General features: G+C 37.4%; 1 protein-coding gene across 13 annotated transcripts in view; it reads left to right on the forward strand.

Annotated features, from left to right (window-relative positions):
• The window catches only part of pacs2 (phosphofurin acidic cluster sorting protein 2), a 44,755-nt gene that overhangs the window by 22,930 nt on the left and 7,499 nt on the right, over positions 1-14,326 (forward strand). For 2 of the 13 annotated variants that reach the window (XM_081350958.1, XM_081350950.1), the window contains exons 2-19: positions 819-906; positions 1,801-1,890; positions 2,297-2,422; positions 2,508-2,667; positions 3,119-3,192; positions 3,273-3,353; positions 3,482-3,541; positions 7,257-7,414; positions 7,514-7,604; positions 8,204-8,275; positions 8,676-8,803; positions 9,001-9,133; positions 9,254-9,358; positions 9,955-10,061; positions 10,210-10,364; positions 10,452-10,562; positions 11,502-11,613; positions 12,105-12,137. In XM_081350958.1, coding sequence (XP_081207084.1) covers positions 819-906; positions 1,801-1,890; positions 2,297-2,422; positions 2,508-2,667; positions 3,119-3,192; positions 3,273-3,353; positions 3,482-3,541; positions 7,257-7,414; positions 7,514-7,604; positions 8,204-8,275; positions 8,676-8,803; positions 9,001-9,133; positions 9,254-9,358; positions 9,955-10,061; positions 10,210-10,364; positions 10,452-10,562; positions 11,502-11,613; positions 12,105-12,137 — 1,884 coding nt within the window. The remainder of the gene's footprint in view (positions 1-818; positions 907-1,800; positions 1,891-2,296; positions 2,423-2,507; positions 2,668-3,118; positions 3,193-3,272; positions 3,354-3,481; positions 3,542-7,256; positions 7,415-7,513; positions 7,605-8,203; positions 8,276-8,675; positions 8,804-9,000; positions 9,134-9,253; positions 9,359-9,954; positions 10,062-10,209; positions 10,365-10,451; positions 10,563-11,501; positions 11,614-12,104; positions 12,138-14,326) is intronic. The other 11 variants (XM_081350959.1, XM_081350955.1, XM_081350960.1 and 8 more) reach the window with 7 other exon arrangements.

Consider the following 14,326-nt stretch of genomic DNA (forward strand, 5'->3'; position numbering starts at 1 on the left):
TGTTCAGGCTTCCCACTGCGACATTCCTGACTCATCTCTGCTCCGGCTCTCTCTCTGCGTGACTGACATTATCTCATTCTCTGTGATGGGGTACTCTCGGCTTTTAAGGCATAGTACAATATGGCTTTTTCCATAGCCCACAAAGGAAGATCTTAGGCGGGATGTTCACACACTCTTAGTCTTTGCCATTTAATGAAAGTAAATTGGTCTGTCAAGATCCATAAATGAGAAAAATCACCACATGCAACTTGTTCATTCTGTTCCAAGTCTTCTGAAGATTTGTGCGAGAAACAAATGTAATTCCCTGAGCAATTTGCAGTTGCACATATTTAAATGTGTCCCGCCTGCATTATTCGATGTCTGAGCTTTGGCAAAAGGGAAGATTATAGGCAAATAACTACGGTACTTAATTGTCTTTTTTTGGTCTACTAATCCTTAATTCTGGAAATGTTTGCCTCTGTGATGTGAATGTGGGGGTGTTGATTCATCTGCTGAAGGGTGGATGTCATTCAGTACAGTGTCCAGGTTTACTGCGGTGTCGAAGCGAGGGCGAGTGTTTGTTATGTTTTAGTAGAATTTGGCTCATTCAAGCGGTTCCTTCTGGTGGGAATGACAGACTCTCAATGGAACGTCTTGTAAACAGTTTTGTATGCCAGTTTTCAGAGGGCTGAAATCAGCCCCATGACTTCCAGTTGTTTTCTGGATTGATCTGTCCTGGTTGAAAGTTACTATGCTACTATACTGCCTATAAAGATAACTTTTCAATTCGCCAGACATTATGAATAATCACCTGTTTGTGTTTGTGTTTTTGTCTGTAGGTTGTGTAGTCTGACTTTGAAGAAGCTAGTTGTGATGAAGGAACTTGACAAAGAGCTGATTTCTGTTGTCATTGCAGTCAAGATTCAGGTACGTAGTTATCAGCAGTGATTGTTTTTCAGCATGTGTATAGAGGTTTTTTTTTTCCCAACAAAGACTAGAACATTTATAAGTATAAAGACAATAAACTAAACATGTAAAAAAGTATACACTGCCCATCCCAAAATAGGCAAATGCTTAAGAGTCTTGATGGAAATAATTGTTGTGATGTTATTTCCATCAAGAAGTGCATCCATTTTTGATCAAGATCTTGTATTGTAAAGTGTAATTCTTGACTCTGTAAACTAAAGTCTCCTCCAGCACATCCCAAAAACTTTCAATGAATTTAAGGTCTGGACTCAGAGGTGCCAATTCATGTGTGAAAATGATTGTTCATGCTCCCTCCCAACCATTCTTTCACAATTTGAGTCTGAGGCTTTGATCTTGGCTTTGTCATCCTGGAATATGGCCATGATGTGTTTTCCTACAAGGTTGTTTTAGAAATGAAAAGCTACACACTCCATCAATTAGGGTTATAAGAACAGTTGTCAAACATATAACATGCTAGAAACATAATAATCACTGCAGTAATGATCCATTCATAGACTCTTAAGCGTTTGCCTATTTAAATCCAAACAGCGACTTTTTTATTACACCATAGAAGAGTCTTACAAGCAATTGCATTTTTAGAATTCAATTAAATAAATCTAATATAGATCAACATCTTTCTTGAAAAAAAAAGCCATTTTCTCTGTATGAATGAACACATTTTTGGCCAATACAGAAGGATGGGGACAAATTTCATTGGACAAAATTAGAAAAGCCAATCCAAAACACTCTGTAATAAACACCATTCCAAATTAAGTGGATAATTGTTTCTTCAAAGTGATGACAAAAGGAGCAATTGTGTGAAATACAGATTGTGTGTTTGCTCCTGTGATGTAGGGCTCCAAGCGAATCCTGCGCTCTCATGAGATAGTCCTGCCCCCTGCTGGAGGGGTGGAGACTGATCTCGCTCTCACGTTCTCTCTACAGGTAAAGATATCCTCAAAACACACACTTTCAAATCGCTCATGTATAAAAACAATGGCTCTGTTCCAAAACTGCCTAGTTGTCCATGTCCACTGCCTAGACGGGCAGCTGCCTTGCTTGACAAAGAACGTCATGATCGATTGATTTGGAACGCTCTGCATCATTCTTTGCAATTCATTATGGGAGTGCTTGCACCGCAGAGGATACATGATGTGCTGCCTTGGAATTTGGCCAAAAGGAAGATATCGTAGAAACAACCTTTGCTTCAAATGCTCCCTGCGTAGACAGCTTACTAAGTTTTGAAACAGAGCCAATATTGTTCTCAATACATCATCATCTCAATGTGCACTGAACACAGAATTTGATTTTCTTCTTTCTGTCCCATGTGTGCGTGTTTGTATGCGAGTAGTACCCTCATTTTCTGAAGCGCGAGGGAAATAAGTTGCAAATCCTGCTTCAGAGGAGGAAGAGGTACAAAAACAGAACAATTTTGGGTTACAAGACGTTGGCTGCTGGTTCTATAGACATGGCAGAGGTATTTCAGGTTTCTTACTGAGGTCAATAGTCACTTGAAGCGCACACACATGCTAACATGCTGATTTGTTTGTGTTTGTGTGCAGGTGATGCAGCATCCTGCAGAAGGAGGGCAGGTCTTGGCTCTGTGCAGTAATCAGAAGGAGCTTCTGGGTAAAGTTGCAGAGATTTGGATCTATTCCCTGTCCAGTCAGCCGATAGACCATGAAGAGGCGGCCATTCTGGGACAGAAAATCAAATGTTCTGGTAAAAAAAAAAACATCCAGCCATACAAATTAAGTTTTAATGAATTAGTCGATGGCATGTCCCTCACAATAACCAATTGTATTTTCTATATATATGACTAATTGTGTTTTCTATGTGTTTTGCTTCTTTATTGTGTATTTTAGCAGGACTGGAACTAGGGATGCGTAACCTTATTAGATATCAGCTATTTATTTGTTGGTTAATTTTTACGATTTCACCCGATTATTGGATGTTTAATTCTGCCTATTTAAATACTTAGATCATCATTTAGCATTAACTTAAAGGTATAGTGATATATCATGGCAAAAAAATTGTCCATTTATCGGTTATTGACCATTACCTAAAATTAATTATTTGTATCTGTGCATTCCTAGCTGGAACGCTGTATTGACCAATCAGCATTCAGGACTGGATCTGTCCTTTTTATAATATTGTTTGTTTGACTTGGTAGATAATTACTCAGAAGAAGAGTATGAAAGCTTCTCGTCAGAGCAGGAGGCCAGTGATGACGCGGCACAAGGACAGGTCATTACAAGCACACGCACAAATAAAGCAACCTCACTTCCCTTTCTTCTTGCTGACCCGTGTTTGTACATGCTCCTTAGGATCTTGAGGATGACGAATACGAGATTAGGAAGCCCAAAAAGCAGAGGAGGTCAATAGTCCGGACGGCGTCGATCACCAGGGTAAGAACGCCGGAGAACAATGAGAATTTACTCGCAGTCATCTCTTTCAGATGTGATCGTGTAGCCTACCAAACAGACTGTTAATATGAGCGTGTATGTTTATGTGTTTGTTTCTCTTTCTCCATTAGCAGCAGAACTTTAAGCAGCGTGTGGTGGCGTTGCTCAAACGGTTCAGAGTTTCTGATGAGGTTGGTGAATACAGAGTTTACTTGTTGCTTAAAGTGCCCCTATTATGCTGTTTTCAGATATTACCTTTCATGTAGTGTACAAAATAGCTGTAATTGTCTGCTAAGTTTTAAAGATCAAAGTGCACAACTAACTATTTAGGTTTGTAACATATTTGCTTAATGCCAGCCTATGATCGTCATTGGCTGCCCGTGAACAACATCTACTTTGACCCGCCCTCGAACACTGTATTTGTAACTGTGGCCTGGAGGAGTTTGGATCATGTTGTCGACATGATCGAAAATATGCTGTTTTCTGCGCTGCAAAAGCAAATCCATTTTGCATGCTCTTCCAAAGGATGTGGACTTGGGCTCAAATTGATTATGGTAAAACCAACATCATCGTTACTGTTGGTATCACTGTATATAAAAGTGCTGAGGAAGCCTCCGGAGCTGAAATTCAGATATGGTAATGGGCGTTTTGTTTCCGACACGCTCTGTAGGCGTAGACCAATCACAACAGACTGGGGCATCTGACCAATCAGAGCAGAGTAGGCTGGCAGTAAGGAGGGGTTTAGAGAGACCGAGTCCTATATAGAATCATTTCAGACACTGTGAGAAAAGAGGTCATTTGAAATGTATATAATGAGGAAATATAAGTGTTTTTGGATCTTGGATGCCTGCAGGAAACCTCCAAAATCAAGTTAAGAACCTTTAAAATAGCATAATCAGGGCACTTTAAATGTTCAAATACATGTTAGACAGGTTGCGCTTGTTTACTTGTGTGTTGGCCCAATAAGTCCACTTTTCTAGTATGAGTGAAACCTCAAACTTTTTTTCTTCTCAATGGACCAAGTCCATGTTTGTGTGCAACTTATTTTGTGTTTAACTAAATATACTGTAGAATTACATAAGCCTCATTGAGACTGTCAGTTCATATCCGTTCTTTGTGAATATCCAATTGAAATATGATCAGGTTTAGCAAGTGTGAATGGCAAAAAATACCATGAAATATGTGGTTTAAAATCTTAATCGTTTCTGGAAATCCATATCAGCCTGACTGCTCTAATCGGATTTTGCGTGGTTTGTCACTTTCTCACGCCATGTAAAACGTTAAAATGACAGACGTTGGAAACTTGGAAACCTTGACTAGGAAACTTGCTGAAAGTCGCTGCAGAAACTAGGTTGTGTTGTTGTAAAAGCAGAAAACAACAATATAATGGCACAAAATAAAACCACACATTCCAGCCTCTTAACTTTTTGCCGCTGCCTCATAAGACACAGTAGTCCAGCGTGGCGGCTACACATTGTCATGTTGGAAGTAAGGCAACATCTGTATTACAAACCTCCTCCATGTTTTTTTTGGTTTTTTTTGGCATATACCTACCAATGCAACGTCATTGCCATAGAAACCAATGCAGATATTCCGGAAGACGAAAGAGCGCCGTGGGACATACAAATCGGATCCGAACAGTTGCGATACACAGTGCGTACAGTCAATAATTTAGATCAGATTCCTATTGGATACACAAATAATGGGATTTGGGTTGACAGTGTGAACTTAGCCTAAGACTTCTCACCTCACACCTGACATAGGTAGTTCAACATTTCACCTAATGAAGTAATTTTATAAATGATTACTTGTGGGAAGATGATTTCTTCAATCAACTCTTGCATGATAGTGTTGAGTCTGAGAGTCAGTGACCCTTACGTGACTCCACAGATTAATTTAGCCATGCATGATCAGCACTGCTACGGAAACCAAAACCCTGTTAGCTGATAATCTTGCACAATGAGAGCAGGACTGGAACAAGGACTGTTCTGAACAGCATTGAAGCATACTGTTCTTTTGACATTATGCAAATATATATAAATGCTGCATGCATGGAATAACTGGATGAGCTACTATATTTGGATCTTATTTTTTGCCCACAATGCAGATCACTTGATTTAACCTTTAATTGTAATGTAATGTAATTTAAATGTAATTTCTTATTTTTTATATTGGACTGTAAATACAGTGCTATGCATAAGTTTAGACACCCATGCTAAAGTTGACAAAAAAAAGGAATAAAAAATCATCTTTTGGAAATTGAACTTAATGCCTTAATTAAAAAAATTAGGAAAAATCCAACCTTTAAGGACACCAATTTTCTTTGTAAAGTTCCCTTGGCCTTTGGAATTAAAATAGCCCCACATCATCACATAGCCTTCACCATACCTAGAGATTGGCATGTTTTTATTTCAGTTAGCCTAATAGCTAGTTTGATTTGCATTGAGAGATGATCTTATGGAAAGTACTCCATGCCAAACTCCAGGTATGGTGAAGGCTATGTGATGATGTGGGGCTATTTTAATTCCAGAGGCCAAGGGAACTTTATCAGGATGCATAGTATCCTGAATCCATGAAGTAACTGGCCTTTAAAAATAAAAATCTGCCTGCCTCTATGGGAATTTAACATAGGGGTGTCCAAACTTATGCACCCTGTATTTTAAGGAAGAACATTTATTTATTTACGATACATTATTCATTCACAAAGAAAATTGGTGTCCTTAAAGGTTGGATTTTTCCTGATTTTTTTAATAAAGGCATTAAGTTCAATTTCCAACAGATGATTTTTTATTCCTCTTTTTAGTCAACTTTAGCATGGGTGTCTAAACTTATGCATAGCACTGTATTTACACGTTTTATACATAATTGGATTAAAATTTGATTATTTGCTGAATTAATCATGCAACGTGAGGCGGTCATGCGACATAATATAACAGCAAAGTAGCATACTATAGTTTACTATAATTGCATAATGCACTCCATTTTAAAAAAGGCAATATATAGTAAATCCTCAATAAGCAGTAAGTTCTAGTATTCGGCTGCCCACAGCAAAGCAAACGCTTGCCACTTTGGGTTCAGAGGTCAGTCCTGTCTCAAGGACAGGACGTGTGTGTTGATGTGCAGAAGCAGCGGGGACAGAAACATGATCTCATCAGCATCATGTCTCAGATTACTTCCTGTTCTGACAATACGCTGATTCTTATTATGGAACACACTGAAGCCTGACTGAAGGTATTTTCAGCAATATTTTATTTCAGGAAATTAAGCATTTTGAACACCAGTCAGTATGGTTACATTTTGGAATTTAATACTAGCTTACTACTTACTAAATACTGCTCACTATATACTGTATACCGACTAATATTACAAAAACAATAGTACGAGAAACAATATTGTTATTATTTCATAAAACATATACAACTGTTGTCACATGACCTCCTAATGTTGCATTAATATAGCAATTGGCAATAACAATGGTGAACTTTATCTGAGACTTTCATTTTTCATCATCTTTTAGATTTTGAAAGCAAACTCTTTAAAATGGAATGTTAATATTTGATTTGAGACATTATTTACTCATTGTGTAATGATCATTTAGTTTATAACATCTAATGCAGAAATGACGTTAGTGCATTTAGCTCAATCAGCAGCAGCTTGTTAATATTTGAAGAAGCTGGATTTACACTGACCATTGATGGTTGCAAACTAAGTCCTTGATTGATTTCCTCTCTCATTAATATTATTCAGGAACATCACATGCCGCTTTGAGATCGATTCCCCTGCGGCTGAGTCTGAGCACTTTCTGTTTTATCAGATTATGTTTAACCCTCTGTCTCTGTCTTGATCTCATCTACTGGCTGTCTCCCATGCAGTTCAAATGAGGAATACATGTTTAAATGTTTGTAGGTGTTGGACTCGGAGCAGGATCCAGCCGAGCCGCCTCCAGAGGTAGAGGAAGATCTAGATCTGGATCTAGAGAGTTTGGAGTTTGAGAATCCGAGTGACAGTGGACCGGATCTGGATGATGATGAAAGTGTTCTCAGCACCCCAAAACCCAAACTCAAGTATGTTGAGGAGAGAGTTTGTTCATTAGTGTATGTGTAATGCCTATTTTAATATTGAAGTGTGTGTTGTTTTATTAACCGTGTGTGTGTGTGATTTAGGCCATATTTCGAAGGAATTTCTCTATCCAGCTCTCAGACAGAAATTGGCAGCATTCACAGCATTAGGAGTCACAGAGAGCCGCCCAGTCCAGTAAGAACACACTCATGTGTTTAGTAGATATTGAAATAAGCACATAACATAAACTTATATAAAGCTAATTATAATAACCTAACAAAAAACCCTAATATAAACCCTTTCCTAATATGTATCATTCAAAAGTTTGGAGGTCAGTAAGATTTGTTTTTTATTATTCAAAAAATAACAAAATAAATAAATTGAAACATTTATTCAGGAAGATATATATATATACAGTTTACACTAAAATATTAAACAGCAGAACTGTTCTCAACATTTTCAACACCAAATAAATCAGCATATTAGAATGATTTCGGATCATGTGACACTGAAAATTCAGCTTTGCCATCAGAGGAAAAAAAAGCATTTTAAAATGAATTAAAATAGGAAACAGTTATTTTAAAATATAATAATATTTCATAATATTAGCGTTTTTACTGTATTTTTATCAAATAAATGCAGCCCTGCTGAGCATAGAAGACTTACCAACCCAACATTTTTGTACTGTAATGTATATATATTATGTATAAATGTATATAATAAATATATACATAAAGACTCCAGTTAAATAGATCCTCAGCTAACTCTCTACTTCTCTCTTTTTCTCTGTTCAGATGGATCCTGATAAAATAAGGGCTGGAGGTGGGAAGTTTCAGATGGATAATGAATCTGATCATATTTCTATGGTATGTCCTTCATTACCACAAGATATTCACTGAATATCAGATCAAGACTCACGCGTTCATCTGCTCTGAGATGAGCTCTGACAGACACTGTAAAGCTGAAACATGGCTTAAGACTCACTCACATTGAATTAACGTGGAGTAAACAGGATGCTACAGTGTATACAACATTATTTTGTATACATGTTCAAACTCTAAAATATATAACTTATGCAGAACAAACATACGCAGTATATACACAGGGAGAACTAAACAAGGTTGGGCTAATCTAAGGAGAGAGTAATGAAGGTCAAACTGAACTGAAACAAAAGACACAGGAATGAAAACACAAAGAAACCAAACATGACCCTGACAATATTATATGGTGTATATATAGTGTTTTTGAAGTTTCTCTGGGTTTTAGGGTCATCCTGAGGTTGTGACCCCTACCACAGAATTGGAGATGATGGACAACATGGACACTTTCATGGAGAGGTTGCCTCCAACTGGCCGGATGACCAAAACGGAGTCACTCATCATTCCATCCAACCGGTGAGGATACACAAATCAAATCAAATCACCGCGGTTAATGTATGAGGGTACACATTTTGAGATAAAGAGAGCTTAATAGATCGTTCCTATTTTAGATGACTATATTTCAAGATGCTGTACATTTAACTTAGTTTTTTGTGTGTGTCTGTATTAAAAAAAGTTCTGCAATACAAACAACTTTCTGTCTTGATCTTAAGGGTGGAGCCAAAGTTGGCAGGGCGACGGGGGCGGAGCACATCACTTAAAGAGAGACAGCCCAGTCGACCGCCCAACGAGAGAGCCAACAGCCTGGACAACGAGCGCTCGCTTGACACGCGCTGCCACCTACAGGTTAGATAGAACCTTGCCGCATACAGCAAATGCACTCTAGTTACTGAACAGAAGCTGTACACGGTTATTACTTTATTTTAAAATTTTCATTGTACTAATTTTGGCCCCTGTTGTGGTTAGATTCCACGTAAAACTGTTTACGACCAGCTGAACCACATCCTGGTGTCAGACAGCTATCTCCCCGACAGCATCATCCTCATCAACACCTCAGACTGGCAGGGCCAGGTATGATTGACAGCTGTCAGTACAGCATCACAGTTTTTGCCAATTATCATTGGTAGATTTTGGCCGGTGACCTAAAACATATATTTATATATAATGGTATTATTATTATTATCATAATGATAAATACACAAAAAGTTGGTAGGGCTGGTAATTTTTTTTAAATGTTTTTGTCTCTTACACTTACCAAGGCATTTATTTAATCAAAAATACAAAAAAAATCCAGTATTTAATTTAAAATAATTATTTTTGTTAATATATTTTAAATGTAATTTTTTCCTGTGATGGCAAATCTGAATTTCCAGCATCATTACTCAAGTCTTCAGTGTCACATGATCTTTCAGAAATCATTTTAATATGCTGATTTGATAATAAAAAGACATGTTTCTTGTTTTTGTGGAGACCATACATTAAATACCTTAATGAAAAGTACTTCATCTCATCTGATTATTGTCATCTTTTTATTAACTTTAATGACTCAAAGTAAAAGACAAGATCATGAATAATACCATACATAAGATTCATAGCATATGAATAAGTCTGTCATCAGTACTAAAACAGCTTCAACTCTTGGCTCTTTTCCTCTCTTTTTCTCTCAGTATGTATCTGAGATGTTACAGAATCACGGTCTTCCTGTTGTGTGTACATATACCATGGCTGACGTTCAGGCAGCGTTCAGCACCATCATCGCTCGCATACAGAGATTGTGAGTCACTTAGTCACACTGAAGCAAAGAGGAAACACATACACATTGAATTATTTTTGCCATTACATTTTACAGTTTTTTTTTCCAGGATAGTAACACACCATGTACCCCCCCGCCCCCCCGTTTCTCTTTTTGTCATTCTCTCTAGTTGTAACAGTAACTCAGTCACACCGACTCCAGTGCGGATCGGAGTAGCAGGAGCTCAGCATTACCTGTCTGCCGTTTTGCGTTTGTTTGTGGATCACTTGACACATAAAACCCCCGACTGGCTCGGATACCTGCGATTCCTCATCATCCCTCTCGGTGAGTGCAGGAGTTAGAGGAAAAAATTAGCAGGCACTGACCAATAAAACACTACCAGAAGCGCTAAAAATGTGTGTGTGTGTGTAGGGGTTCATCCAGTGGCTAAATATCTGGCCAGTATAGACTACAGATATAACAGTCTGTTCCAGGACTCGGCATGGAGAGATCTTTTCCACAAACCAGAAGCACCATCCTCAGGTAACTGTCTCTCTCTGATAGTCACTCACTCTCAATTCTATCCATCTATAAATAAATAAAAATATTTATTTGCATATTAAAAATATAATAATACTCTATTTACTTTTATGTAAACACACACACACACACACACACACACACACACATGCAGACAAACACATGTTTTTTTCCATGACCTAATTTGAGGTCTGCATGAGGAAACAAGCTCATAAATCATACAGAATGAGATTTTTTGAAAATGTAAAATTGCAGAAAGTTTTGTGTGATGGGTAGGGTTAGTGTAAGGGTATAGACTATACAGTCTGTACAGTATAAAAACCATTACGTCTAAAGATAGGAAACCAGATGTGTGTGTTAACTTCCAGAGAACTGCAGTTAAAGACTAACACATGCTGACATAACAAACGAGTCAACATGCACATATGCATCTCTTTTCCTTGTAAAAACAACTGACCTACATTTTCCTACTTTCTCACTGAATATCTTTCACACACACACACACACACACACACACACACACACACACACACACACACACACACACACACACACACACACACGCTTATCAGAAACACAAGCATTTAGTTGCTCCAGCTGCAGAAACACCTACTTTAGTACAATCTGAGTCTTTATTTTTAAAACATTATAAATGCCCCACAAATACACCTATGCATACAGTGACAAGTGGACTTGCAACACACTTGATGAATGAATATCATTATATTAGATGAGGAAAACAAAAAAATCAAACAAGGTGGCATTCATTTTAAGGACAGCAGATACATCTTTAAATCCAATAAGTAAAATGGGCAAACAAAAATATCCAATTGATCATGAGACCCTACATTATTTCTAGGTGACCTACTTATTGTTAAACAATATAGATATATCTATAGGTATATAGACTTTCTCTTTTTCTCTGTCAACTTCTTTCTCCAGCAGTTCAGGACAGTCCAGATATTGTTTCCAGAGTGACACAGTACATGTTAGGAGCAAATGGAGCTCACCAGTTGCCCATAGCAGAGGCCATGCTCACCTACAAGCAGAAAAGGTAATACACACGCACAGTGCAACCCTGGTCCATATTTACTGTTTATAAAGGAATTAAAAAGTTCAGAGAAGGCAACATAAATGCTCTGCTGAACACACTGAATATGGAATATCAGTGTGATTTTAACATGTTACCACTTTATAATAAAACATATTCAAAGATTTTAAGTGTCTACAATTGTATTTGGCTAAATACAATTTGAAAATATCAATAAACTATTGATATAAAAGTGCTTTGAATATGTGTTATTAGAGGCTGGGTTCATTTTCAGGTGCTCTGAAGATGCAGATATCTGGTTTTCTACTCAAAAACTGACACTCGATTCATTTTGTGCATTTTTCCAGATACCTGCATCTTTTTCCATGAGCATCCGTTTCCTTAAAGTCATGTTTTGTAAAGAAAGCATGTGAATGTCAATGTTTATCATCTCTGTCTGTGAATAACATACTTTATTTCTCTTTATTTTTTTATTTTCCTTGCCCTCTCTGAAGGAAAAAGAGCTTTCATTTTGATTTTGCACTAAGGTATTGTGGTCCTCCTGCCTGTGCTGATACTGTAGCCAATCAGATACATATCATCTTCGGCCTCTTGCTTCCTTCCTCCCTCTCTCTCTCTCTCTCTCTCTCTCTCTCTCTCTCTCTCTCTCTCTCTCTCTCTCTCTCTCTCTCTCTCTCTCTCTCTCTCTCTCTCTCTCTCTCGCTCTCACTCGCTCTCTCTCGCTCTCTTTCTCTTGCTCTCTCTATATATCTATCTATCTCTATCTCATCTCATCTCATATAGCACCAAGGTTGAGTTATGGCTGAGGGAGAGCAGAGAGACGCTTTTGAAACTCTAGAGATTCTATCCACACTTTGATTCGTGGGAAATTCTGGGTCAAAACAGTTCAGTGGGCTCTCAGGGTTTCTCTAAAATTGGTCAATCTCCTCCACCTTGTGCTGTCTTTGGAATCAGCCATTAAATTTTATAATGAAAGGCTGCTGTGTGGAATGAATCTGAAGGTTTTATTGGATCTCTTGCTGTCCTGGGATATGAATATCACCTCCATCATCCTCTGAACACCTCCGATGTCCTTCAGCAGAGCAGTGTAATCTTCTCATAACATTAAAAACTAAATGTCCTCTCAGGACCCAGAAAAAACAGCTTTTGAAAAATAGTTTTTGGAGAATAAGAAGCATTTATTCCATGTCCTCTGTTGACGACTTCAGAACTCAGTTATGAAAAAAAAAATTGGCACAAATATAACCAAAAATTATGTTTATACACGTTTCAGGCAATTTTCGGTCTTTGACACATTCTTCTGTAATAATGATTGAATAAAAACTTTGTTAATTGCAAATAAAAAATTATTTTATTATCTAAATTTCTGGGTTCCAGAGGATATTCTCAATTTGAATAGCAAAGTAAAGAATGCAAATTATTGCAAATGATTCCACTTTTATAAAAAGACAAAGAAATTATCTGAGGTGAACAGACCTTAAGATGGAGGTAAAATTCATTAATTTTCTTGTCTTGGCTTTGTTTCATTTTTATCTCTTCTAGTGATCTCTCTCTATCTGTCTCTCATCTGAGCAAACAACCTAAACTACACAACACAACACACACAGTCTTGATTCTCCAAGCAGGTGCTTGAAGTATCGCTGCTGATATTGGCTGATTTCTCAGTTTTTGGTTTCATCTGTGTCCCTTTATGCTCCGGTGCTCAGAGCAATAAAACATCTGTTACGCTTTTCACTGAGAGCAGCTTCTATTTCTGCTCAGATGAACTCAATGAACTCCCTATATTTGAGCTTGTGTTGTGTTCTTGGGGTGGTTCATTGGCACAGAGATTATTTATTATTTCGGTTCTCTTATAATTTGCTTCTGGTTTCTGGGTTTTGCTCTGCTCTTCCATCAGAGATGGTTTAACAAAGCATGAGATTTCAGTTTGAATGAATATATATATATAAAACCCAATTTTATGCTGAATAGAATGGCCATTTCATGATATATTTTATTGTTTGTAGTATACAATTTATTGTACATCACATTATTTTTTGTTGCTAGATCTATAATCTCTGCTTTAGACCACCTCTGGTTCAGTTAGCCTAAATCTGAGCTCTGATTGGCTGAGAATGCTGCTTTCTTTCAGTTTTTCTTTCTTTCTGGTAGCTTCTATGGAGTGGATGGGCCAGTGGCAGAATGGCAACAATTGATTGGAATTACACAGGCTTGTCTCGCTTCACAGCGTTTCTTTGCAGCATGCCTGAACGAATCCAATGCCAAATTCCGTGTTAGAAGCCTTTTCTCCTCAGAGATCTTTTTTTTTTTTTTTTTTTTTTTTTTTTAGAGATCAGTGTTCTTTAATAGATACAATCTACGATGTCTCAGAAAGATACTATGGATGTGGTTTAGCATGGGGAGCATTCTGGTTACTATAATTTTTCATTCATTTCTAGGGAGAAAATAAAACTTGATAGATTTGTATTTATAAAGAAAAACACTCCAAAATAGTTTTTTTGTCCTTCAAATAAACCCAAACATCAAAAACTGAGTTTTGTTTGGACTTTGTGTATGTTTATGTGAACTTTGTGTTTTTGACAACCGTGTGTGTATTTGAAAGTTTAAGCGCAATAAGACGTGAAAGAGAATTTGTGTTAATACTCACGGGACGTGCCGTCTGACAGCCAGCTTTGTAATTAGCACATTATTAGTTATTAGCACGCAAATAGATAAA

The sequence above is a fragment of the Scardinius erythrophthalmus genome, assembly GCF_964197995.2.
Source record: "Scardinius erythrophthalmus genome assembly, chromosome: 21".
In the NCBI taxonomy this organism is placed as follows: Eukaryota; Metazoa; Chordata; class Actinopteri; order Cypriniformes; family Leuciscidae; genus Scardinius; species Scardinius erythrophthalmus.